Source organism: Protopterus annectens, chromosome 3.part1, assembly GCF_019279795.1.
Source record: "Protopterus annectens isolate FY-2018-M chromosome 3.part1, PAN1.0, whole genome shotgun sequence".
NCBI lineage: Eukaryota > Metazoa > Chordata > Ceratodontiformes > Protopteridae > Protopterus > Protopterus annectens.
The window spans coordinates 81197765-81225374 of NC_056732.1; the positions used below are offsets into that span (position 1 = coordinate 81197765).

Sequence of the window (27610 nt, forward strand, 5' to 3'; positions counted from 1 at the left end):
TCTAGGCTTTCTGTAAATGAAGATGTGCAAACTGGCAGTCACCACACATTATTACTTCTTTACCAGTCATAAATTCGGTATGTGCAAAACATTTTAACTAAGAAGCATTATAAATAGGATTAGCTGTTTTTATTTTGGCCTGTGAGGAGTGGGCACGAATCAGAAGTTTACATAAATGGATGGGCTGCCCACTACTATAGGGATCTGTTAGATATTTTCAAGGCACCTTTATTATGTGCTATTTTTGTACGTGATTTTGCAAACTTAGCTGTGTGGTCATTTATTTGAAACAACATTATTTATCTATATCTCCTTACCCTGGGAAAGAGTGATATATGCATCATTCTGGAGACCTTGTTCAAGACCATGGAGATCTCCCCATTATTGCAGAGTTACAATGCTTACCAGACATTCAGTCCCACCTCACTAGATGAAGGCACTAAAGGTGCTAGTGTCCCTATACTGGACTTCCTCTATGTCCAAAACTTACAATTAACAAGACCCCTTATGACATCAATTATAGAACTCCATCTGTGTCCCCATTAGGCAATAATCCCTACCTAACTATGGAGTCCCTATGCATTATGCCAAGCACCATTCTCTTAGGGAACCTCAACTGCCCATCCATTACCTGGAAGACGTATACATCCACCAACATGTATGTCCAGAGATTTCTAGATTTCAGCAAAACAAACTCTCTAGACCAGTTAGTCTGCACCCCAACCAGGAGTGAAAAAAAATCCTGGACTTGGTCCTCACCAATATGGGCCTACTCTGCTTTCTACCAACCGTAACTCCCTCGCTGATCATATTGGACCACAAATCAGTCACATTCACCTTAAGAATGAACCAAAAGCATCCTCTAATACCTCAGTATTAAGAAATGATACCAAGGCTAATTTACTGAAACTGCATGATTAATTGAGTTAGATTCAACGTCGAATGCCAACTCAATGATTCAACTGCTTATGCAGAATCCATTACTGGCAAGTTCTATGCACATGTGGGTAGGTGGAGAGATGCATCTGTCCCATTCCTAAGTATAATGACAAATTCAAAGCCAAAACCCAGGTGAAACCCAAATATAAACAGGCCCTATAATAAAAGAAAACACACTGCATGTAAAAATAAATGTAGTCTTCAAGATGCAAACCAAGGGCTTGTTAAATATAACAGGGAACTGTGGACCCTGATCAAATCAACCAAAGCTAGATACGAGCTAAACATTGCCACCCAGCAATAGACAACTACAACCTCTTCTTTAACTGCCTCAGAAACCATAGAAACATTAGTAAATGATATCACATGCTAGGACCCAGAGGACATATACATCTACTAGTGAATTCATTTAGTTCTAATGTCACCCCTCCTACATTCTTAGATCTCCAACCCACAGCTACATCCATCACCTTAAATCTCCAATAAACAAGTTCTCAAAGGCACTATCCAAGGCCAATAACTTTGTTTCTATGGGGCCTAATAACACACTGGGCTACTTATGGGCCAGCCTGAAACAGGACCTGTCACACCTCCTACACAGGCTGTTCAATGTCAGCCTCCAAACAGGCTTTGTGAAGGACAAATGGAAGACGGTAATTGTCATTCTCATGCACAAAGTTTGGGTGTCAATAGACCCAGGAAATTATAGACCCATACGTCTGACCAGCCTCATCTGTAAGACTGTGGAATAGATCATTATAGAATTAATAAATAAGGACATAGGTAACCTCCAAAATCCCTACCCAAGTCATACTTAACCTGGTTGACTTCATTCAGAAGTTTACTGAAGAAATGTATAAGGGCAAATCAATACATACTGCATATCTAAAGTTTGCAAAAGCATTAAATATCATCCCACACTCAACATCATAGATAAACTATACTAGATAAATGTTAATCCCCATATACCTCACTGGGTAACAAACTGGTCCAAAAATAGAACCCAGAAAATTAGAGTGGGCTGCTCTGCATCCTTCAAAAGACCTGTCCCTAGTGGTATGTCCCAGATCCTTGGACCACTCTTCTTTGGAATTTGATTCTTGGAGGTTAAAGCTAATGTTAATTGTTTATGGCTGATCAAGTTTTCAGATAACTGTAAACTTGGTGCCATCATAAACTCCCCAAATAACAAGAAGATCCTCCAAGAGGGCCTTTATCAAACTAATAGTTGGTGACAGAACCATAGACTCAGTGACAGATTAAGTGTAACTTGAGCCCCAGGCTGTTTTCAAACCATGACCCCCCTACATACATTTGTAGGACCATACATAAATGCATGTAGTCTTTGAAGTCTGACCATCCTCTTCTGTAAGGCTATGGAAACGAATATTATGAAATTAATGAATAAGGACATACATAATTTATAAACTATTAAGCCAAGTCAGCTTGGATTTATCAAGGGCAGATCCTGCCTTCTTAACCTAGTTAACTTCTTTGAGAAGGTTATTCAAGAAAGGAATGAGGGTAAATCAATAAACACCTTGTATCTGGACTTCAGAAATGCATTCAACACCATCCTACACTTGAGTCATAGATAGCTCTTTCAGCTAAATGTAAATCCCTACGTAATTCATTGGATAGTAAATGCGCTAACAAACTAAACCCAGGCAATCGGGGTGGACAGCTCTCCCTCTGCCTAAAGATATGCCACCAGTGTTCAGTCCACTTTGCTTTGGCATTTACTGCTCAGAGGTCAAAGCAAATGCTAAGCAAAATAGCTGGCCAATTTTGCAGACAACTGTAAACTTGGTACCATCATAAACTCTCCAGAGGTCAACAACATTCTCCAAGACAGCCTTTTCAAAAGAAATAGCTGGTGTCAAAACCATGGACTAAAACTAAATACTAAGAAATGTGTAATCATATATTTTTCCAAGCATGCCTTCTCTTGTAACAATCACATTGACAACACACTCCTGAAAGCTGATGCCATAGTCATCCATCTGGGAACCTGTGTTGAAAATGAACTGTCCTTTGATCTGCACATAATCACTGTTATAAGCAAGTTCTTTTTTACTGCACAGCTTATATGTAAAGGCATGGTGTTCATGTCTGGGGACGTAATCATTCCTCTGCATTCAGCTCTCATCAGCCTGATCATTGATTATAATGCCCTATTCAGTGTGTGCCTTTCCAAACACTTGTCACAACTGGACTGACCACAATGCTTTCTCATTAATAAAAAATAAAATCGAGGTCCTAAATCACAAAACGTATGTTTGTTTGTGTCTTTCGGCTTTTCCCGGTTAGGGGTCGCCACAGCGGAACTCTGGTCCGCTAATGATTGGCAGTAGATTTTTTTATGTGCCGAGTTTGCCAGCCCCGATGCACAACCTTCAATGAAGGTACGCCCATTCACGCATGTCTCCACACAGAAGACGCTCTAGCTGAGAATCGAACGGGACAACGTCTTGCTGTAGACTATCAAAAAACCTTGTCCCTCTTCTCAGTATCTTACAAGCTACTAAGATGTGTCTCTGCCTTTGCTTATAGAACCTCAACAGACCCTGTCCTGCCACACGTATAAGACATTTGCAAGTCCAATGGTAGCTGCCACACGTATAAGACATTTGCAAGTCCAATGGTAGCATTAGCACCCACTCAATTGATATAAAGCTATTTTGTAACATAAATAAGAAAATGTTGGAGGGGATAGATATATATATCACAGAGAATATGTCTTCCAGTCCACACAAAGTAAACCACTTCTCTTACTCCATTTAAATGTAATTTGGATGAACAGATGGGTGGAAAACCACAAATTAACCCCTGGTCTAGCACCCTTGTTCCACATGGATAGGGGAAAAAAGTAAATGTCTCAACATATCCATATTCTGCCCACCTCTGGATTATTCATATACAAAAAATATAAGGGCTAAAGGCTACCATAGGAACGTGAAGCTAGGTTTCTTAAGACTCTCACAGATCAATAGCTTAGTAAATACTTTTGAATGTATGAACCCATATATTCCCTTTCCTAATTGTTTTAAATTATGTTGCTTGTTTAATACAGCAAAATTGGTTAGTGTGTTTTAAAATTACAGTTTTAAATATTTTTTTCAGTAAGCAGTGAAACAAAATGTATTAATCAATGGCAAAAGTACCCATTTCAGAGCATTTCAATCATAAAAGGCCATGCAAACTGTTGTCATTATAATCCATAAGTATCTGTACTGATCTACAAATGCAGTGCCTGTTGTCCTTGAAGAATAATTGGGTTATGCTACATGAAATGCATTCAGTGGAATGATTACGTCCCCGGACATGTCATACCATTAGATAAAAGCTGTGTGATGAAAAAGAACTTCCTTACAATAGTAGATATGTGGTGATCGAAGGACAGTTCATTTAGACATAGGTTCCCGTATCCTTGGCTATGGTATCAACTTTCAGGGGTGCATTATCAATGCGGTAGCTGCAAGAGAAGTTATGCTTGCCACAGGATATGATTTTCTTAGCATTTAGCTTTAGTCCATGGTTTTGACACCAGTTATTTTTTGGGATAAGGCCTTCTTGAAGGATTTTAGTGCCATTTGACTTCTGAGAAGTAAATGCCAAATACCAGTGGCTTAAGGACTGAACCTTGGGGTACACTGTCAAAAAGCCACCATCCGTAGTTTCCAGAGTTCTGCTTGTGAGACAGTTTGCTACCCAATGAACTACACAGGGATTTACAATTACTTGGGAGAGTTTTCTGTGATACCTGAGTGTGGGATGGTGCTGTATGCTTTTGTAAAGCAAAGATTTGTGGTGTGTACTGATTTACCCTCATTCTTTTTTTTTCAGTAACCTTCAGAAAGAAATTGACCAGATTAAGTAGGTAGGAGCTGCCCTTGTATCCGAACTGGTTTGGGTTAAGAGTTTGTAGTTTACCTATGTCCTTATTTACTAATTCCAAAATGTTTGTGGTGGGCCCATGGTTTGAAAACAGCATGGGGCCCAAGATACACTTAGTCCACCACTGTAATTGTCCAAACATTTGACGCAACTTGAACTCTCACAGTGCTTTCTTACCAAGAAAATCAAGGACCTAAATCAGAAAAATGATTCTTACCAAGGCCAGAAGTAAGTGGCAGACATTTTATTTCCCTTACTAAGTAGCACATCTCTAACTCCCTCATACTGAAACAGCTTGTCTGCAGCTAACACTTAAATAGCCTCTAATACCAGGCAGCTTGTCTGTGTACGAGTTTTAACTGTTGTAGAATATATTTTTATTCTATGCTTGTCACCAAGACTATTCATTCCTATAATTCACAGCATCCAAATAAAAAACAATGCAGAAAGAGCTCTGACAAGTTAGCAACATTACCTAAACTATACTGCTGTGTAAAATCAAGTCGCAGTAAAATTTAATTTGGATGATAATATAGGTTCTTAATAGCATTTAAGTGTGCTTTCTTTAATTTTTAATATTGCACCGAAATGTTTTATATTCTAGGTGGACTGTAATTTACCTCACTTTTCACAGTGGTGTGTGTACATCTGTCTTGCATGAAACCTTAAGGAGTAAACTTCATTGTTACAATTTTATATTTATTAAATGATTGCTGTGTGATCTTGTTAGTTAGCAGCAAATGTTTGTACAGGCAGCATCTTTAAGCTGCTGTAGAAGCTTTTAATGGAGGAAAAGGTTCAATCTTGCAAAAATGCAATTACATTTAATATTGCTTTTTAACTCGTATATTGCATTATGCATAAGTTTAATACTGAGATGTGATGAGTTACATTTTTATGACCTCTGTTACTTATGTCCATGTTCTGTGGGTTACTTCAATAATCCTATTAACATTCATTAATAAATGATTTAATAGGACCTACTTCCATTTTCTGCGCTGTATTCACATTCATTAGACTTAGGCTTCGGTCAGTAGTTGCAGCATAGTCTTTTGTGTCACAAACTTCTACAAAACACAAGTAAATGAGAATGAAACAACAGAATTGAATACTGTACAATACAGTGTAAGATACTTACTTATAAATCATTTCTTTTGGTTATTAGCCAAGTAGATACGATGAACCTGCGATTTTATGACATAAGAAATAATTGCCTTTTACTTTATGTTCCCTGTGACACATAAGCAGCATAAATGAAACAATAATTTTCTTGAAGCCTAAAACCAATGACATGATTTATAGATGAACAGACATGAATAATTTATTCACTATTAGCTCAGGCACTTCTTTTTTAAAGACGCTTTCTCTGAGTACACTTCTCCCAGCTGATAGTTTAACACATGAATAAGCACAGGCCAGGGGATGGAAACAAAGCACAGCAATGCATCTATCTGTCTTTTAAGAAAACTTCTTAAGACTGAAATACAGAACTTTGGTTCAGACTGGTTTATGCCCTTGAAAAAGAATGACTGTTATAAAGATGATTAATTTCTTATGTCTGTACCATCTGTTAGAAGTACCATATCCGAATGTCATTTGAAAGTGCATACATTGTATTAGGGTCCATCCCATATGTTTTGCCTTTCCCCCAGCTCCTTTTTCAAGGGTTATGATTCTGAAGTACCACTGAGCATATTTTCATTGCTTCACAGCTTCTAAACATAACCTGCTAACACTGACAACTGAAATGAGGCATTCATCCTGTTTCCAAGTACATTTACAGTGTTGCAGTAGGTTCTGCAGGTGGTGTTTGGTCATCTTCACAATATAAATCATGTGATCCCTTGTAAGATGACACTGTGGAGTGTTGTTATAAATCAGAATCTTTATAAAATGTTAAAAAATGGGCAATACTTTAGGTATTGGACTGACCTAAAATATTGTACCACAGTTTACATGATTTAACATAGAATGGCACAGTTATTTTGTTATCTTTCCCAGTGTCACTGTGCAGTACATAATTCCAGGTAAGATGTATGCATGTACATAGTATATATGAGCTATGGGAGCTATATTCTGGCTTTTGCTGATGCTTAAGTAAACAGTTTAAAGAAGAAAACTCTTGTTGTTAGTATTTTTTTTCAGTTAACCATGGGGAGTAGATTACAAATTAAAAGGTTTCAATTGGACATCACTGCTTGTTTTACATTTTTACAAAAACTCAATCGGTCTGAAACTGATAAATTGGTAACACACTATTAAATAATTTCTATTTTCTTGCAAATTAATGAAATAAATTAGACTTAGCTCTGGTACTGATCTATAAATCTCAGTAGCAATTATTCTTAGTGTTAACTACATGTAGGAAACAAATACTTTTTGATAACAATTTATTAAACAATTAAAGCTGGTACTTCATGCCTGTGTTATTTACCACTATTACATATGTATGAATACAGTCCCTTGATTACAAGAATAATAACCTCAGAAAATCTTACATACCATAGCAGCACATCTCAGTGTTAGAGGACTTTCGCTTTTTATCATTTCTTTTAGTTCCATACATGAATCGCTCAAGTGATGCGACAGTGCAGGAGCCAATTAGAGAAATTCCACCAAAGAGTCGCTGTTCTATGACTAAGATAGTAACAGGCGGCTGAAGTTCAGGATCTTCAGGAATCTCCTGTAATACAACAATTAAGAATAATCATGTTTTAATAATTTTGTGAACTGTCCTTGACCATACAAGTCCTACATGTCATGGTTGCTATAAGAATTGCCTAGCTCATTAATGTTGAACTGCCACTACAAAACTGCAAACATATTTTGTGTCAGAATATTGCCAAAACACATTGATTCTCAACTATCACTGCAGAAAAACATAAAAAAATTAAATTTTCTACCATTCTAAGTACCTTAGATTGTGATTCACTTCATATATCTATCCATTAAATAGCATAGGACAGTTCCTCAGCAAAAATTCTGCCATGAAGGTATGGGATATGTTTACTGTTATACAGTATGAACTTGCATAGTACTGAAGTATTAGGCTGTGTCTTTACTTGATAAGGGTTATGTAGGACAGTTCCTCTTACTGCACTGTGATCTTCTTCTTTTTTGTCTTTCGGTTTTTCCCGGTTAGGGGTCGCCACAGTGGAACTCAGGTCCGCTAATGATTGGCAGCAGATTTTCACAAACGCCAAGGTGCCAGCTCGATGTCCAACCTTCAACGAAGACACGCCCATTTACGCACTGTGATAAATCTCCATTTCCTCCTGTAGTGTCTACGTCTTGAGGTTGCTGTATTCTCCAATTTCCTAGGTTGCAGTCAGGGGTATTTAAAGTAGTTACATATGATAAATTCACTGTGGGTTTAATCTCTCCAAGTCTTTGCGGTTCTAGTACCATGCCAGGAATTAACCCTGTTCCTATGTCAAGGTATGACTAAAGTTCATAAAATTAGAATTGTTTCAGTCTTTGATGTTAGCCAAAAGTGCTCTTCGCAGCACCCTCAATGTGCCCAGAACTGATTCCTTCTGTAATTCATATGACGTTACATGTATCGGTAGCATATCTAAATATGACTACACATTCTTTTTATCAGACCCATTGCTTCTACTACTATTGGAACTATCTGGATATCCTTCATCCTCATTGCTGCTCTTTCTGCCCGCAAATCCTGGTATTTTATGACTTTGTGTCTCTTTTACAAAGGACACTGCAATCACTGGGTATAGAATTTCAATAAACTTGTATCTTCTTCTCATGGACTGATCTATCTGGTTTTCTTGCATCAATTATCTGAACTTTTGGTAATAGGTGATCCCATGTGATATAAAATGTATCATTCTGTATAATGCTTTGTGGCTCATGTTTCCAACACTTCTCAGTAACTTCAATATTGTAATGCTTGCATAATCCCCATTGCAATAGTTTTGCCTTATTATTATGCCTTTCAGTATACATGCTCTCTGCAATTAGTGTAGGACACCCAACAAAAAGATGTGCAACTGTTTCCAGTTCTGTTTCTCCCACACGTTCAATGCTCTTTGTAAACCAACATGTACATAGTCCAATATCCCAGGCCACAAATATTAGACCTTCATCTTCACATGAGATTGTTCCAGGAGTGTTTTGTACTTTCAACTATATTTATGCCTTTTCCACATTTCTTGCCTTTTCTTCTGATCCTTCTCCTTATATTCTTTAGTTTGTTTTTTGGCACACTAAGTTGCTGCCTGATTTTTGTCTACTTCTGTTTTATTCCATTGCTATTTGACATCAATATGTTTCTGCTAAACTAAGCAAGGAAGTCACCTTAGGCTTCTTCTCCTCATGTTTTAAAACTTTCACTATGTTTGGATCTGGTGAAGTATCTATATACTCCTACAATTGCAGATATATACATGTAATCAGTTTTGAGAAGGCCCATACCTCCTTTAGAACAAGGAATATATGATCTTGGCATACACTGATTTTATATACATATATACCACTGATAAGGGTGAAGCAGTTTTCTTTTTTTTTCTTGTTCAACTGATCCAATACCTTTTGGTCAATCAATCACCACGAAACTATAAGTTAGAATAGGAAGATCAAATTCATTTATAGCTTGAACTTTGTTCCTGGCTGTCAGGGCTGTTTTCAGTATTAATTTTAGTATTTAAAATACTCCTTACTGAGTTTTATTCACATTGTTCATGTTTTATTGTTGATCCTTTACCGATTCCCACATATTTATACACTCCCTTCTGCTCAAGTTCCTTTATATCACATTCCTGTTCCAGACCAATATTTTCTTTTTGTTGTAGCTTTCCTGCTTTAAATATTGTTTTTGTACATTTATCAAGACCAAATTATATTCTTATATCATCTGAGAAAGTTTTGACCACTTGTAGTCATGCTTTCAGCTCCTCATCTGGTGAACTATGCAGTTTTAAATCATACACATAAAGATGATAAGTCTTTATACTTGGTTGTCTTCTGAGAGCCAAATTGTAATTATGACTTAATCTGTTAAGTCGACAGTTTAATGGGTTAAGGGAAAGACATAAGAGCAGCAGTGACAGTCACCTTAAGAGTATCCCACTTTGAATTTTTATCGCTATGATAATAATTTGATCTTTATCATGGCATAGCTACAAAATAGTTTGCCACTGTTTCATGGTCACTGTAATACAATTGATTAAAGTAAGGTATATCTTCTGCATCTGTAAGCATTCCATGAATGTGGGATGCTGTCAAATGCTTTTTTGTAATCTATCCATGCCATACTTAGATTCTTCCCCTTTTATAATTCCCCATTATGACTTTATTTAAGAACAAATGATCCTTCGTTCCATATTACTTTCTTTTGTTACCCTTTTGTTCTATTGCCATGATTGAGTTTTTTTCTAAATGACTATAAAGTCTGTCAGGATCAATTCCAGTCTATAGTTTATACATTGCTGAAAGACAAGTTAAGTCTATAGTTTTTAGGAGATCTTGCAGGTTCACTCTTAAGGAGGAGTATCATTTTTCCTGTTAAATGAGGTTTGGAACAGACTGATATGTCCAGGGACATCTTCAAGTGGGTCTAGATGGGTCTACTTCACCTTATCGCATGTTGAAAATATAATGTTGTAAATGTCATACATTAAAAGTGTTATTGCGGGATCATGGTACAGTGGAGATGAGAAAATTTGCTCTTTCCTCACTGTAGTGCGATCTCGGAGTTGGTATATATAATTAGCGGGGGGGGGGCACAGCCCCCCACAAGAACAGTTTCAATGTATGGCATTTTCGATGTTTATGCCGTTCGATATTGCCATCTTTCGACAAGATAATATAGACGCGGTCCAGATATATAGAGTAGCAGGAATTAAGAAGATGGGGGAGGTTAGGGTTAAATAGGAATGAGGGATGATTGGGAGGAAATGAGGTAAGGGTAAGGAGGGATGTATAGAGTTTTAGGCAAGAGTAACTGGAGTAGCAGTCACATTTTTGGCATGAACTTGCTAAGGCAGGTACACCCATGATGACCTGTAGGTATAACAGGAGAAAAGGCAGGCCTCTGGGTGCTGGTTGATGACAGGTGGTCTGTATGTATGTATTTTGTTTTCAGGACTTAAGCATCACTTAAGACATGTGGGATTCATTGGAGTTGTGGCAAGTCAGGGAGGACTGATCTCCCTGTATGCGGACAATCATTTGAGTTTTATGCTTCTTGTCCTTTAGATACATATGGTACCACAAGACCTTTCATTCTAGCTTTTGTTTGGTAGGTGCTATGAATCCTCATTCCATGAGGGTTAGAGATCTGTATAGTTTGTGATCCTTGGTGTTTGGGCAGGTATTCACCAAGTTTCTTGAGAAGAGAAGAGGTGGTCGGGGAGTCGCTTTGTCGGCAGCCATTAATTAAAAAATATATAAATATATGTATATATATATATATATATATATATATATATATATATATATATATATATATACCACTCTGAGAGCTCAGCCCTCAAACCAAAGGGGAAACACCCGGACAAAGCTTCTGAAATAAACCTTAACAAAGTACCCGGACCATGCTACCAAAATTAAAGGGGTGGCATCCCCGTCTCACGTGTGGTATGGCTTGATTTTCATTTCTTTCCTGAAACATTTAGTGTACAATAACAATTCCACTGCCCGTTGACCAGTTGGAGTGCGGAATGGCACGAAAAATTGATTTTCTTCGCTCAGAAAGAAAAAGAGTTGCTCAAAAGAGAAGTAATATAATCGAAAGGAACAGTATAAGGTGAAATACTGCACATTCTCATTGGTAGTGGCAGGGTAGATGGTGTTGTAGCTGCTTTTATGAGAACTAAGAAAAACAGGAGTGCAGTAAAAGAATGCAAGTTTGTTGCTCTGCTGCATCTCAGTGGCGGGAAGTGATGGTTAGATAGACTATTGTTCTTGTCTGGGTTGTTGTGCACATGATCTGTACCAAAGCAGCATATACAGCTATATTTTTTATGACATACCTAATTTACTTATGGGAATTATCTAGTTTGTCTGAAAGTTTAAATATATACTGCTGCAAGTGTCTGTTAAGAATAACCTTTACTTCTCTGACTACAACAAGGTACAATGCAGCCCTGATGAAATGTATAGTCTTAAAATATATACTAAACAACATATGTTCATTGGTTCATAGGCTGGTGCTAGGCTATCAACCCTAGGGTCTATACAAGCCTAGCCATAACAATTCCCTGGCTATTTCTTCCCACAATATTTACTTTCCTGGACCCCAATCTAGCAGGGCAACTGATGTGATCCCTGGGGTAAATTTCCTATCTCCAATCCAGTCATCAAGGTTCCTTTTGAAGCGGGCCAAGGAGGCGCTCTGCTTGACATGTATGGGTAGTCTCTGGGTCAGGAACCTATTCCTCCAGCATGTTTTTCTCATTGTGATGACAAGGTTTAGGTCCCTGGAGCATGTGGCTCTGATGGATTGGGATTTCTTTAAGTGTAGTCCAACAGCTCTGGGTTTGACATGGCCTTGTATGTTAAGCAGAGATTGCCTCTGAGTAGTCGATATGTGACAGAGCATAGCTGGAATTTTTTTAGTCGGTCAGCATAGCGCATCTGTTTTAGGCCTGTGATTTTTTTAGTGAGGTGTTTCTGCGGCCTTTCCAGTTGCTGCAGATGTCTTGTGAGGTACATACCAAATGGGGCATTATATTCTAGGATGGGTCTAATGAGGGATGAGTAGAGTGGGACAGTGACCTCCTTTTTGTCTGGATGAAAAGCCCTTAGTGATGAGGTGTGCCACATAAAAGGATTTCCTGACTGTTGTGGTGATGTGGTTATCGAAGGTGAGACCACTGTCCACCTGTGTTCCTAAGTCTCTTATCACACTTTCAGTTTTTACTGTATTGCCACCTATCTGGTAATTCATGGGTACATGTTTTTTCCCAAAGGGGATAACTATACACTTCTTGGCATTGAGCTTGAGCCCATGGCTCTGGCACCAAGCATCTGTTTCTGTAAGGCCCTTTTGTAGAATATCCACATCATTTGTGGATTCAATAATGGCTCCCAGTTTGCAGTCATCTGTAAAGTTTGTTAGCCAGAGTGAGATGGGGATGCCACCCCCCTCCCAGTCAGTGTTGGCCTGTACTTCGGAGAGCAGATGCCGAACAAGAGCGGTCCCAGGACTGAACCCCGAGGTACTCCACTTGTCACTTGTCTGGAGATGGATTTGGAGTCGGCTACTTTTATAGTGTGGGTTCTGTCAGTAAGCCAGTTGGCAACCCATCGAGTGACGTAGGGATTTATGCCCAGCTTAGTAAGTTTATCTATGATTCCAGAGTGGGAGATGGTGTTGAAGGCCTTGATGAGGTCCAGATAGGCTGTGTGGACCACCTTATCTTCACCCACGGCTCTGGAGACTGATTCAAAGAAGTCAGTCAGGTTCAGGAGACACGATCGTCCCTTCATGAACCCAAACTGGGTGGGGTCCAGTGTTTGAAGGTTGCCAGTGTCTTTGTTTTTAAGTTCCATGACCTTGCAGATCAGCCTCGTCAGACTGATGGGTTGGTAGTTCCCAGGATCCAAGGTAGATCCCCCCTTGTGGAATGGGATAACAGTAGCTGTGTGCCATTCAGTGGGCACGAAGCCTGAGGTGAGGCTATGATTAAACATGACACTTAGGTGAGGTGCCAGTTCATTTTGTAGTTCACGTAGTACACAGCCCAGGATGTTACCTGGTCCCATGGATGCTGTATTCTTAGCTTTGGAGAGTGTGTTTTTTACCTGTGTGGCCATGATTACCAGAATTTGGCAATCTTTTGGTATTAAGATGGGCCCTTTAGGGGGTGAGAGGGGGGTGAAGTTGGCACTGAATCGATCTGCCAGGATATTGGCAATGTCCTTGGGATCAGTATATTTAATGCCATTCTGTTGTAGCTCAGAGCAAATCTGAGCATTGCCATTTAGATTCTTGACATAGCTATAGAATGCCTTGTGGTTGTCTTTGGAATCGTTGACAATTTTATTTTCATAACTAGCTGTGGAGGATTTTCTGAGGGATCTCAGCTTCTTACTGAGGTTGGTAAGGGAGTTTTTTGCATCCTTGGATTTTCCTCTTTTGTGCAACAGTTTCTTCCTTCTGTTGTGTAGTTTGTTTATGACAGAGGACCACCAGATTGGCTTCCTTTTTTTTGGAGGAGAGCGCCTTGGTTCTATTTGGGATGGCACGATTCATGCATGAGTGGATGTGCTAGTACAGTGCTTTAGTGTAGGATTTGGCAGTCGAACTTTCAGTTCCCGTCTGCATGGGTGTCATGAAGTTTGTCACTTCTGACTTGAGTAGCATGAAGTTGGCCTTGGAGAAGTTTTTTACGTATGTTTCCTTACTGGGGGGTGGGGCTGGGATGTGGATGTCAAAGGTGATTAGCTTATGGTCAGACCTAACCAACAATGGGTTGACCACTGGTGTAGAGCATCGATTTCCCATGTTGGTAATGACCAGGTCCAGGATTTGGAGCCCCTTGTGGGACTATGGATTATTTGATCCAGGGAATTGGAATTTATGAATTCCAAGAACTGTTGAATATTTTGCCAATATTTATAATTTTCCTGTGCATGCAAGAATGTGAAATGACATGAATGAAACCATGTACTCACCTTAGACAAGCATATGTAGAAATTCACATAATTTAGAAAGACACCAGGTAATTACAAGATGATCCTATTAGGGAACACTGATTTGGGTAGGGCGGAGGATCATATTTTGATTAAAAAAAACAAAAAACAAAATCAGAATGAATTATGAGCTTGTAGTATCACTGATACCAGGATAAGCCAAATGGTTAGTTATAGCCTTACATGTCTTGTAGGTTTTGTAGTTTATCACAACTACTGTAGGAGAGTGGCATATACTGCAGCTGTTTAATGGATTGATATCCTATCATCACTGTAGGTATAGGAACTTCATGCATTTATCAGGGGAATTCATGTCTCTTCTCAGGAGGTATGACACAATCCTACAGGCTACAAGAAAGAGGAAAAGTGCTGTTTTTTTCTGGGCAGGAAGGGGATTTGTTTGGTGATGGATGCTTGCCATCAGATGCAAGGCATGGATTTGATTTGATGTACCCGCTATTTGTTGCAGCAGTGGCAATAGCGGGTATGGGGGGAGGGGGTTTGTGCCATTTCATCTGTGCCTTTGACAGTGGGATTGGCAGGTGGCAAATGGGTTTTGTAAATAAAGTGTTGTGGAGGAGTGTAATGCGGCTGGCAGCTGGCCACTGACTGGAATCCATTTTGTTCTGTGCTCATTGGGGACTGGGACCATACCTCTCCACTGTCCCTGATTTTCAGGGATGTCCCTGATTTTGACTCAAATTTTAGCTCTGGCCTTCTTCAGTCTTTTGGGCTGTGTTCTTTACTTGGATTTTTGTCTAAGAGGTTAAAAGTTAGTGTCAACCCTTAAAAGTTTCTTATTTTGGAGGGTTAGGGCAGATTTTAGCTCATTATTTAGGCCCATTTTTGAACCTTGGGGTTATCATATCTGACATTATAATTTAAGCCAGATGTTAAAGGAGGGGTCACAGTGTTACGTTTGATGCATATACACAAGGCATAGGGTTTGAAGTTCATCTTTGTTCAGTTTTTGAAAGGCAAGGTGCTTAATTTGTTTTATTTTGCAGATTTCGAAGTAAGGAAATGGAGCAGGCATCGGTTGATAACCTAAAGGAAAGGGGGTTCAAAAGGTGAGCAAGGCTGTTGGCTGGCCCAGTTGTTCTGGCAGTATACAGAGGCTAAAGATGTGGGAGCGCACAATGAACAATGGTCAGTGCCCTGACAGAAATGGAATTGAAAGGTAATGGATCCTGCTTGCATGGATGTTGTAATGGATGGAATGGTGCACAGTGAGGTTGCAGGTAATCTGTCTGTGCGGGTTATTAAGGCACATCCGAGTTGGAGTAGTTTGAGGTGGTGTAGGGGTAAGTTGAAGTGGAGGTAGGTTGGGGCATGGGAATGCTGGGCTGGGTATTGTTTGAGGAGAATGGGGTTTTCTACTGGTGGGGTGGAGCACAACAATCATAGGATCATAGAAGGCAATGAGCTTAATGGTTCTAGGGCCTGGAGAGTAGCCGAGCCCAGTGGTTTCCACATGCTGCTCTAATTCTCTTTCAGGAAGGGCATGGGTGGGACCTTTGGGTTGACTTTACAGTAACCAGCCAGATGTTTCATAGAGGACTAAGGAGGTGTTTGATATGAAGTGGGAGTTGTTTCAAACGTGGTATCTTTGGGGGGATAAACCCTTTAAACAAGTTTCATTCATGTTGTATATGTGGTAAGGCTTTAGAATGAGAAGCACACGTACCATTTGATTTCTGACATGGGCTGGTAGGTGTGCAGTACAAGTATGACTTTAAAGGGTAGATAAGGTTTTGATGGAGCATTATAGGTATGTGGGTGTTTTGAGGACAAGGTTGCAACTAGATATTTCATTGATGAGCAGGTTTATGCCAGGCATTGTTTGGGATTCCTAGCAGATGTAGGACAATTTTACTTACTAGACAGGAAGGTGTCAAAGGGAAGCCAGGGCCAAGCCACTGATTAAGGATGTTCTCTGCTGTGTGAGTCACTGAAGTTGCATGTCAGTCAGTTTAATTATGTTGCTGTGGGTAGGGGTCAATAAGTTGGTGCATGCTAACTATTGTGTTGTATCTAGGCACTTGTTATAGATGGCTAGGGAGGGGCATGGGGATTTGCCTTTCTTTATGAATGTTGTGGGAGGTGTTGATTTTGCGGGCCTAATCTGGGGATTGGTTTGTGGCTTGTTGAACTATAGGATGGAAGGATAATGGGAATGTTGGATAGTAGGTTTTTTAATTGGGAATAAGTTTAGGGGAGTTGGTGAGGATTAGGGTTCATATGACAGTTTTATATGTGTCATGTTTGATGAGGTGAGTCAGTTGTATTAAGGTTTAAAGCTCGGTGCAGGAGTTGGGGATCCTCTTATAAGTAAAATATATGGTAGGGCATTGCTAGATGGGTTAAATGGATTTTACAGTGGTTTGTTGGAAGGAGTTCAGAGGGAAAGTGTTACTGGTCAAGAGTGAGAACAAGGTAAGGTAGTTCATTTGGTAAAGGAGGATGTTGCTGCTAGTACAGCAGTTGCGCGGGTGGCAAGCTAACAGCATGTACTAATTGCAGCTCATTTCATATTCTTTGGGCGGAAAAGGGATGCAGTTGAGCAAGACAGCATGCAGCTTGGCTTGCCTTGTTTTGATGGCTTTGGGTTTGGTGATTTGGTGGCCTAGCTTGGCTTTACTGTTTGTGGTGCATTTGAGGTCGTACTGATAAAAGGCCATGATGGTGGTTTATGTCTTATTTCTTATAATGGCTATTTGGAGTGTTGGCAAGTTTGCTATTGAATGGAATTTTGAACAGAGAACTCATGTGGTTATTACATTCATTGGGCAGTTAAGTGGGGCAGCAATCTGATGTGAGGATATGCAGTTGCCTCTGCATGGTTTCAAGTGAAGAGATCTTATTTGGTTATTATATTCATTGAGCGGTAAAATGGGTTTGCAACGTTGAATGATATGCAGTTGCCCTTATGTGGTTTTAAGTAGCAGAGGGTTTAGCGTTTGGTTCTCCAGTTGGCTGGTAATGCCCTTGGATTCATTGCGAGGCTCCCACTGCCCACTGGGTAAGGATTATTTAGCTCATGCACAGTGGTTATGCTAGGTTATGAGGGTATGGCTTGTTACTTTAGCTTAGGAGAGGGATCAGTGGTTTGCTTTCAGCTGTTTAGGCAACTGGCTATATTCGTGACTTATGTGATAGTGTTTTAGGAGGTGATGACTCAGATCCAGCTTGGTTAGAGAGGATGGGGTACACCGAATGATGTTTGGCCTAATGCCTTAATGGTGCTTAGGTTGCTGGAAGTTTGGTCAGAGACGGGGGGAACAACCTGGTCAGGCTGGTGGGTGGAGAAGAGGGGCAGGCTTGCCCTCTTCTGTTCCTGCTCTGGTTTTGGATGTTCAATAAGTTGGGAAAGGAAAGTGAGCGGTTGCACTGCTTGATAAGTAAATAAGCAAGTTGAGGTAAGCTACTTATTTGGTTGGAGGTGTAATTCAATAAAGTGATTGGTGGTGCACTGCTTCATAAGTAAGTGGAGGTATGGACCCTGCTTACTGATCAGGATGAGCAGGGTCATGCTGTCCTATGTTAATGTTACATGGATATTATCTTCACCTAGATTATGTTTTGGTTGAAATTAATAAAGCTTGGTTAATAATTATGTTTATGGAAGTTTAATGAAGGTTGTCAAATGTCATTCGGTGTGATATGTTTATTGAAGGGGACCGAGACAAATGAGGTTTGGAACAGACCGATTTGTCCAGGGACATCTTCAAGTGGGTCTACATATATATAAGAGGACGGGGTGTGATTAGGGTTAAATAGGAATGAAGGATGATTGTGAGGAAATGAGGTAAGGGTGAGGAAGAGCTTATAGGGTTTTAGGCAAGAGTAACTGGAGTAGGAGTCACATTTTTGGCATGAACTTGCTACCCACCCTCCTTCCCTTTGTTATTAGTGGGGATTGTGGTTATTTTCATTTTGGGTAGGGTGGAGAAGAGGCGTAGGCTTTCCCTCTTCTGTTCCCACTCTGGTGTTGGATGTTCAATACATTGGGGAGGAATGTGAGTGGTTGTGCTGCTTGATAAGTGAATAAGTAAGCAGTGGTAAGCTGCTTATTTGGTTGGAGGTGTAATTCAATAAATGGTAACTGAAGTGAGTGGTACGCTGCTTCATAAGTAAGCAAGAGGAGGTATGGATGCTGTTTACTGATCAGGATGAGCATGGTCACACTGTCCTATGTTAATGTTACATTGATGTTATCTTCATCTAGATTCATACCTCCCAACCTGGAAACGTTAAAAATCTGGGCAATGGCCCATGAAAAATAGGTGCAAATCTGTACGCTCATTAACATAACATTTGCATACATAATTATGCAACCCCACCCACTCTGGAATTGTGGGATACCAGCAAATGCAAACTAAAGAACAGAAAAAATATTAAACATAAAATATAACAAGTACGATAGTGTTTTATTTATATTAATGTTTGAAATTGTATCAAACTTTGAACTTGTGTAAAAAAACTAAAATAGTTTTCTTTTATAAATAAAACTGCTGCTGCACACGCTCATAATATTAAATAAAATACTACCTGAACAATACTGTTTTAGAACATTTGAACTTTTAATTGAAATGCAGTTTTTCATTAATAAAACTAAAATGAACTGCTACGCGCATATACAATTTAAATACAGTTTGTGTAAAAATCAAATGAATTCTTCTAACAAGTACTAAACTGGCATAAAATTTAAATAAAAACAAATTAAATAAGCTCCCTCCATTGCCAGGTAACAATTTAACACAGTGACACTGACCCCACGTTGCAATTTCACAGACATGAATCCAGTGCATTATAATGAGACCTTCTAATGTGTGGCTTTATGGAAATGTACCTAGTGCCATTATCGTACTACTGTATGCATTGATGTGCCAATGATAGTATAGTGCTCCCCTCTGCAACTTAAGATTTTTCTCAAATGTACTTTTCATTCACATTATAATGCTGCCTCATAAGCTATGATTTTACTGGAAAGTGTATGGGTAGTACAGTCCAGGCTTCATAACCCGAGATGGCACCTGTGTTTGTTCTCAGTTTACACGAGGCTGGCAACCTTTGATGCAACTCTAAATCCAGATTGTGCTCGCTAACAAAATAACTATGAAGCAAAACAGTATAAATGAAATGGGCACATATATATTGCTAAGCAGCGATGAGTAATTTAGTGACACAACCACTTAGAGGAAACTGCATATCGAAAAGCATTAATATAAAATGAACTGTTGTGCCATCAGTAATGTCCACATTGCAACAAAACTGCTTGCCAATAAAACCTTTTTATGATTCACATACTCATCATACAATGATACACACACTTCCAAATGAAGCAGAAAGGTCAACACTGGTTTATTTTTACAGCTTAGAGCAATACACATGCATTTAAAAACTTCAACACGTTCTCAAGATATTTGGAGCCTTCCAGTTAGTGCTATGTGGTTAAGCAACCACGGACTTTCAGGATGACAATGTTACGTGGTTAAGCAACCACGGACTTTCAGGATGACAATGCGGAGGCCAAAAATGCTCTCATCACCTTCCCTCTTGCTATTGCAAAAATTTAGACTATAGTTGAACATAGTTATTAGTTAACCCCCCAGCCCACACACACACACACACACACACACACACACACACACACACACACACACACACACACACACACACACACACACACACACACACACACACACACACACACACACATACATACACACACACACACACACACACACACACACACACACACACACACACACACATACACACACACACACACACAGACACACACACACTTTGTTCCTAAAAACATACACAGTTCTGAATAGCTTGTTGTTCCTAAATAGCTTGAAGTTGTTCCTAAAACAAATAGTTTTCTAACATAGAACAAAGTGACCTGTCAGAACTGAACAGACTTGGACTTGGACACACAAATACAGTATATACCGTTCATTCTTCTGAGAAGATGGTTTGCTCATTCCTAAAAACATAGCTCGCCTTGCTCACACACACACAAACTAAAAGCAGATACACTTTGAATACACACCCTTCTGATGGAGCGGCCCAGCAAAACTAAAATAAACATAAAATACAGCAGGCAGATACAGTTTGAATAGCTTGCTTGTTCCTAAATAATACAGTTTGATAACATACAACAGAGTGACTTAGTCTTGGACTTCACACACACCACTTCTGATGAAGCGGCCCAGCAAAACTAAAATAAACATAAAATACAGCAGGCAGATACAGTTTGAATAGCTTGCTCGATCCTAAAAAATACAGTTTCATAAAATACAATGGCGCTACTTAGTTTTGGACTTCACACCCAGCAAAACTAAAAAAAATATAGAATACATACAGTAGACACAGTTCGTTCTTCTAAATAGATTGCAATGTTCATTCCTAAAAAACCCACACAGCTCTGAATAGCTAGCTGCTCTTCCTAAAAAAATGTACAGTTTTTCCAACATGGAGTGGCCGGCCAGAATTGAACTGACTTTCTTGGACATGACTTGCAATAACAACAAAAATGGGTAAAATTAGCATGCATAAGATAAAATACTGCATGGGCCCGTTAGTGCATTTTTTATACTTTTTTTCTTACCTGGAATGCTATGCCAATTTGTCATCCTGACCTGCGTACTCTGCAAAACGTATACTGTGCCCAGCTGCCATTGCTGCTACGTTCATTATTTCCCTCCAAAACACAAATCTGACTGAATCCAACAGGCAGTAGCTGATGTCCTCATGCACGCCCCTGTAGGCTGGTGATGCGTGGTAACATCAGCCATAAATTTAAAGTTGTAAATACAAAAAAAAAAAATCAGGAATTAAAGCGACCACTCGGGAATTCGTGGCACCCCATTATTTTGCCCTCAGAACCGGTAAATACCAAAGAATTCGGTATGGTTGAGAGGTATGCCTAGATTATGTTGTTTATGGAAGTTTAATGAAGGTTATCAAATGTTATTTGGTGTAATGTGTTTATTGGAGGGACAGGGAAAACTAGGTTGGTTTGTGTTTGGGATGCACATATAAGTAGTTCTTCCTCAGGTCTAAATCTTTGTGTAATGATGTTAATACTTTTAGCCAGATGTTAGATACTGCATCTGGGCCTGTGGTTTTCCATTTAGAAGCCTTCTTTATTTTGTTTCAGTTTCTCTGGCTGTTATTTCATCCCATTTCATAATCCTGTACATTTGAACTTCTTACTGTTTCTTTTAATAATTCTATCCATTTAGCATCTTGGGGTTTTCATAGATATTTTTCCAAAATGTGTTTATTTCTTTTTTTGGTGGAATTTCTATTCCTTTTGCTTTGCTTCCCAATTCTCTATAAAACTTTGTGTCATCAATTAATTACGTATTTTGTACTTTTCTTTTATACTTATCTGCATAGCTTATAAGTTTTTCTGCTTGTGCTCATATCTTTAGTTTATTATTTGCAATAGTGTATGAAAGATCCTGGTCTGTTCTAATGCTGTATGTTGCTTTTATCGTGTCTACCTTTCTAAGTATTTTTGTTGATCTGTTCCCTCCTCTATACTCTTCTAACAGTGACACTTCTTGTCTGAATTGTCTTACAGTCTTCTCTATTTGATGCCTCCATGATGGCATTTGATTTCATCCCTTCCTTTCTCTTACTGCTCTGTGTTTTTGTGGTAAGACTTTATGTTATTAATTTAGCTGCACAGTAATATATTCTTTTTACTTCTGTCATATCAAATGAATTTCTAACAGTCTTGATTACTGTGTTCATTTGTTTTATCAGACTTCTAACATTTTGTGTCTTATTTAATTTTTGTAATTTATTTTTTTCATCGATCTTAATATGTCTATCCAACTCCATTAAATCAAGCAACTCTTCCCTAAAGATCATTTTCTTCTAAACTGAGAGCACATTCTTTGTTCTCTGTTTCCTGCAGGCATTCTACAGAAAGTTCCAGAGTATCTTCCTGTGACATATTCTCTTTACCTGCATCCGGTGTCATCCATATCTCTTTCATATGGGAACTCACTGGCCTTTCACTTCACAACACTGCCTGTGTCAGAGTCACCATCATTTCCTGCTCCTTCCCTTGCTGTGCAACTCCAACTAAACCTTTGTACTGGTTTCCTACTGAAGACTCCAGAGCATCTTCATCTGGCAAATGATCAGATGCTTCCCATTCCACCTTTTTCTCCTTAATTTGGGAACACATTTTTCCTTCATGCTATGATGTTTCCTATGTTGGAGTTTCAACATAAAATCCTTCACTTTGCAGATAATCCATAACTTTAATTTCTGTTTCTTTAACTTCTCCATTACTAATCCTATTTTTAACCCCCGCTTTGTTTTCTTCTTATTTTTTTTTTATTATAAAAAGTTTCCAGATCTGGATGCCTTTGTCTGTATTTCTCTTCAAATATATTTGATGCTGCTGTTTTGTATTGATTAGTTTTGCTTTCTCTTTTGCATTAATATAATACCATATTAAATCTCTTTTTCTTTCTCATGTCCATATGTCTTCTGCAGATGTCTCCAACTCCACCTGTTTCTCCTTAATTTGAGAGCTAATTGCTCCATCAAGCTGTGACATAACCTGTGTTAAACTTTCAACACTAAATCCTTCACGGGTATTCCATAACATTAGCTTCTATTTGTTTATCTTCATCTTTACTTATCTTCTGTTCTGCATTCCCCCTTTGTGATCATATTTTTGTATTGTGAAATGTTCCATATCTGGGTACCCTTGACTTTATTTCTCTTCAAAAATCTGTGGGCTGCTGTTTTGCATTGATTAGTTTTGCTTTCTCCTTTGCATAAATATTGTAGCATATCAGATCTTTTTCTTTCTCGTGTCCATGCTTCTTTTTATACCTTTCAAAAATCTTTAGGTACTGTTCTTTATATTTTTGTGCATCTTCTGTCACTTTTTTTTTTCAAGTAGCCCAAAGATTCTTTGTCTATGTAATGTTTTTCATGGATCAGTTGTATTATTGAACAAACATTTGCATTTGATGTTTTTGACAGTTTCTCTTGTGCAAGTATTTTTCTTTCCTCTAATTTCTCTCTTAATCATTTTGAATATCTTCTGCTTGGATATTTTCGGCTACTTGCATAATAGTAATAATGCATCATTTCTTCCTTGTACTCAATAGTCCACTCCATCATCTTTATGGCACCTTTTTGCCTGTCAGTTTTTGTGTTATCACTGTGGCTAGAGGTGTTTTATTTGTTATCTTACATGTGTAATTGACAACTAGTGCTGAGGACTGTAGACTATTCTGCAATTGAAAACAATGTGCTATGGCAAGTTTGGACTGGTGACATTGAAATAGGAAGAGCCAGGTGAAGAAAAATAGAAGTAAGTCCTAATGCCAACTCACCCATCTGGAGTGCAGGGAGGTAGTCTCATTTGTCACAAACCAGCACCTACTGGAGAGAAGGGTGTACAGTATGCAGCAATGAGTTTGAGCATGTTTACTTCTGTCAAGCCATGTTCACGTTGTAGCTTTCATGGATCATGTGGGGCAATGTGCATATACACAGAGGAAGGCCTAGCAGGCCTCTCTTTCATCTGCATTACAAGTGTCAGTATAAGTTCTTACAACCTTGCATACATGCTTGTGTTTATGTTTTTCATTTGCTGCATTTCCTTCAATATTCTCTGTACACTCGATCTTTTCAGTGTTACCACTTTCTGCTGTTTTTATTATAAATTACTGTGTCATGCCTTAATTTGTATAATCAAAATACTGTACATTTTCTTTTGTACTAGCCAATTAAATATGCAATATCCAATTTTTATTTTTTTGTAATCTTTTAATCAAGTGAGCACACTGGTCTACTAGCCCTATTTAGTTATTATCCGGGTGGTGAAGCACAATAATAAGTATACCTACATATATATATATGTGTGTATATATATATATATATTTATATATATATATATATATATATATATAAATATATATATATATATATATATATATATATACATACACACACACACACACACACACACACACACACACACACACACACACACACACACGCACACACACACATACACACACACACACACACACACACACAAAATAGTAATAAATACAAAGTGCAATATAAATGTATAACAATGTCCAACATATATTGAGAAAATACGCAGCTGAGTTACATGTACTCACATTCTTTGAAAGCAAAACATAACTTTTGATGCATATATAATTATGTTGCTACGCGTTAAGACAGTTTAGCCGCACCAAATAACATGATAACATATTGCCTGCAAAGGGAAGCCTCAAGCGTTAGAAGGTGAGGAACAGTAGTGCAATTTCACTAGTGTGTCTCATCATCATCATCGTCAGTGAGCCTCGTCTATACGGGATCCGGGAGCCAGACTTCAGGCAGCCTGGTTGACACAGAATGGTTACCATCTCAGAAAAACAAACTGTAGAAAATGGGAATGGGATTGACGTTGGGATGAAAGAACGGTACAGGCACACCAGGGGTGCCATTCCAGAAGCACAAGATCTCTCTGTGAAAAGAATATAAAGAGTGGAAAAGGAAGTAACACTGGACATATAAAACAAAATCTCCATTTAGTAAGTATATGTCATCACAAATTCTATTTAGAAATCTTCATGACTTATTCACCCCCACAAAATATAAACTCTCTTGACAAAATGTTACTAACCACACTTCTACAAACTCATTACATTTTCCTTTATTTAATAACAGAATTTTTGATAATATTCAGCTGTATGACTGTCACAGTATTGTTGTACTCCCTTTGCATGGTCTCTTGAAAAGGGTGATTCTTTCAGGTGATACTGTACCCTGAAGTGTAGTCTGGCTAGGGTTCATAGTTAAGTGCTGCAGCTACTCAGGCATATATTAGCATTATTTGGAAATCACTCACACCCTGTGCTTGGTCTCTACATATCTTACTTAGTGCTGTGCTATGTACTATATGTCTGTGGATCTTATCCTCATATCCTTTTATGTGGTAAAAGCTAAACTATATTCTAAACATGCACAGATGTGCACCATTACACACACACACAGATCCCCCCCACACACGCACACACCCACACACATTCTGCATGCAGACTTATCTACGCAAATTAGAAGATGGGCATTTCAGCTATGACATGTCTTTCTAGTGTTACAGGAAATCAGAATACCTGGAAAAGTATTCCAAAATGGGGAGAATATGCAGATTTCACACAGAAGGAGCCAAAGCTAAAAACTCAGGCAGAAAACCAGGTGCTGCAAAATGGCAATGATACCCACTGTGTCACTGTGCTGTCACACATATCCTCTTCAGACCATCAATGATAGACTCATATTCTGAACAACATTAGTGTCTGTCTACGATGAAAAGTGAAAGAAATTATGGCCTGTCTGTTACTCAAATATACTGCAATACCCCCTTGACATACACAGACATGTGAGCATACGTCAGAGAAATTAATGTCTTACACTAATTTTAGCGAACAAATTTTGTGACACTGATACTACCAGATAAGATCAGTGATTGTTTAACAGTAATCAGACAACAGCAGAGGTACATCATTTTTATTCATAGACAACCTCCATACCCATCAGACACTTTATTGACTGTGTACACACACATCAGATTTCTGACTGTAATTACAAAAGTGGCTCAAGTATTCCAACTTGCTTTGCACAAAGGCACAATAATCCTGCAACAACAGATTAATGACAGATTAACTTGAGCACAACAGCAGTCATTTTTCCAGAGTCAGCCCCCATACTTGGCAATTACAACAACTTTGTTGACTTTGTCACAGGTCTGACTGCTGTAAAAAAATGATGGTCCTAGCAATATATTTCAAGTTTATTTCACATAATATCACAGTAGCTACATTAAATTGTTGCAAATTACTTCACAAAAATGCATACTAGTCCTGTAAATCCAGACGATGACCATTTGCACTCAGCAAATGACAAAAAAAATCAGCTACTTTCATGTACAGATATTTCCCATGTACCCATCATTTATAGCTTTGTTGATGACTTTATGCACTTCAGTTATGTGACTTGAGATAAAAAAAAAGGTATAGTAATGTAGTTTAACTTTGTTTCACATAAATAGTATGACAGTGCAGTATTTCAGCTTGCTTCATGCAAACAACATTAATCTTGCAAAGCCAGAATAATGAGAACAAGACAGAAGAATCAGCCATTTACATTAAATGACCGTGCTAGTATGAGAGCACCTCTATCTAGTAATTCAATTGTAGTCACTGTTTTGCTTATGTATATCTGAGCTGCCTGATTGTAATAAAACAAACAAATAATAAATCAAATAAAATAAAGGCACACAGTAATGAGTTTAAACTTTTTTTCATACAGGCACACATGCTACTAGCCTACCAGAGTAAAGTATACAAAAGAATGCCAAAAAACAAGCAGCTGGTAAATGTAAACCATTGCAGCAAACAAGTAGTAGCAAACACAAAGGAAACGGCAGCAGTAATACGAAGTATGGCTCCAAATCACATATAGTATAGACAAATAAACTTTTAATAACTGGTAAGTGCTTTCACCATGTATTGTGGTTTCATCAGGCCATATACATAGATAAAACTTGTAAAAGTCATTCTTTAATTACTCTCTAATAACGCTCATTAAGTTCAAACTTTCATTCAACAAATCATTGCACAGCATATACGCCCCCACATTATGTGAGTGGTGTCATCATTCCTTCCCCTCTATAATTTAAAAAACAGTTTTCCAAATAACTAAACATTATATAACTTCTTCTTCTTCTTTTGGCTTTTCCAACATTATATAACTAACAATTTATAAAATAATTAAAACGCCTCTCTGTACATATAAACATACACTGCGTATTGATACCTATATGTCATAATGAAGAATTTGCAAGGCACAACATTCATACATATATATATATATATATATATATATATATATATATATATATATATCATGTCACTTTGTTGTTTTGGTGTATTGATGTATCACATATAACTTTGTGCGAACTTTAACATATTCTCGCTAATATAACTAAAGGACATATAGATTCGTCCACACTGACTTAAATTGACAAGTGCCAGTCAGGTTGTTCTCTATA

The 27610-nt window shown here is 38.3% G+C and overlaps 1 protein-coding gene across 1 annotated transcript in view; it reads right to left on the minus strand.

Annotated features, from left to right (window-relative positions):
- The window catches only part of LOC122797635 (fer-1-like protein 4), a 1984889-nt gene that overhangs the window by 875681 nt on the left and 1081598 nt on the right, over nt 1-27610 (minus strand). The window contains exons 22-23 of the mRNA XM_044066179.1: nt 7339-7519; nt 5821-5903 (exon numbers count right to left, since the gene is read on the minus strand). Coding sequence (XP_043922114.1) covers nt 5821-5903; nt 7339-7519 — 264 coding nt within the window. The remainder of the gene's footprint in view (nt 1-5820; nt 5904-7338; nt 7520-27610) is intronic.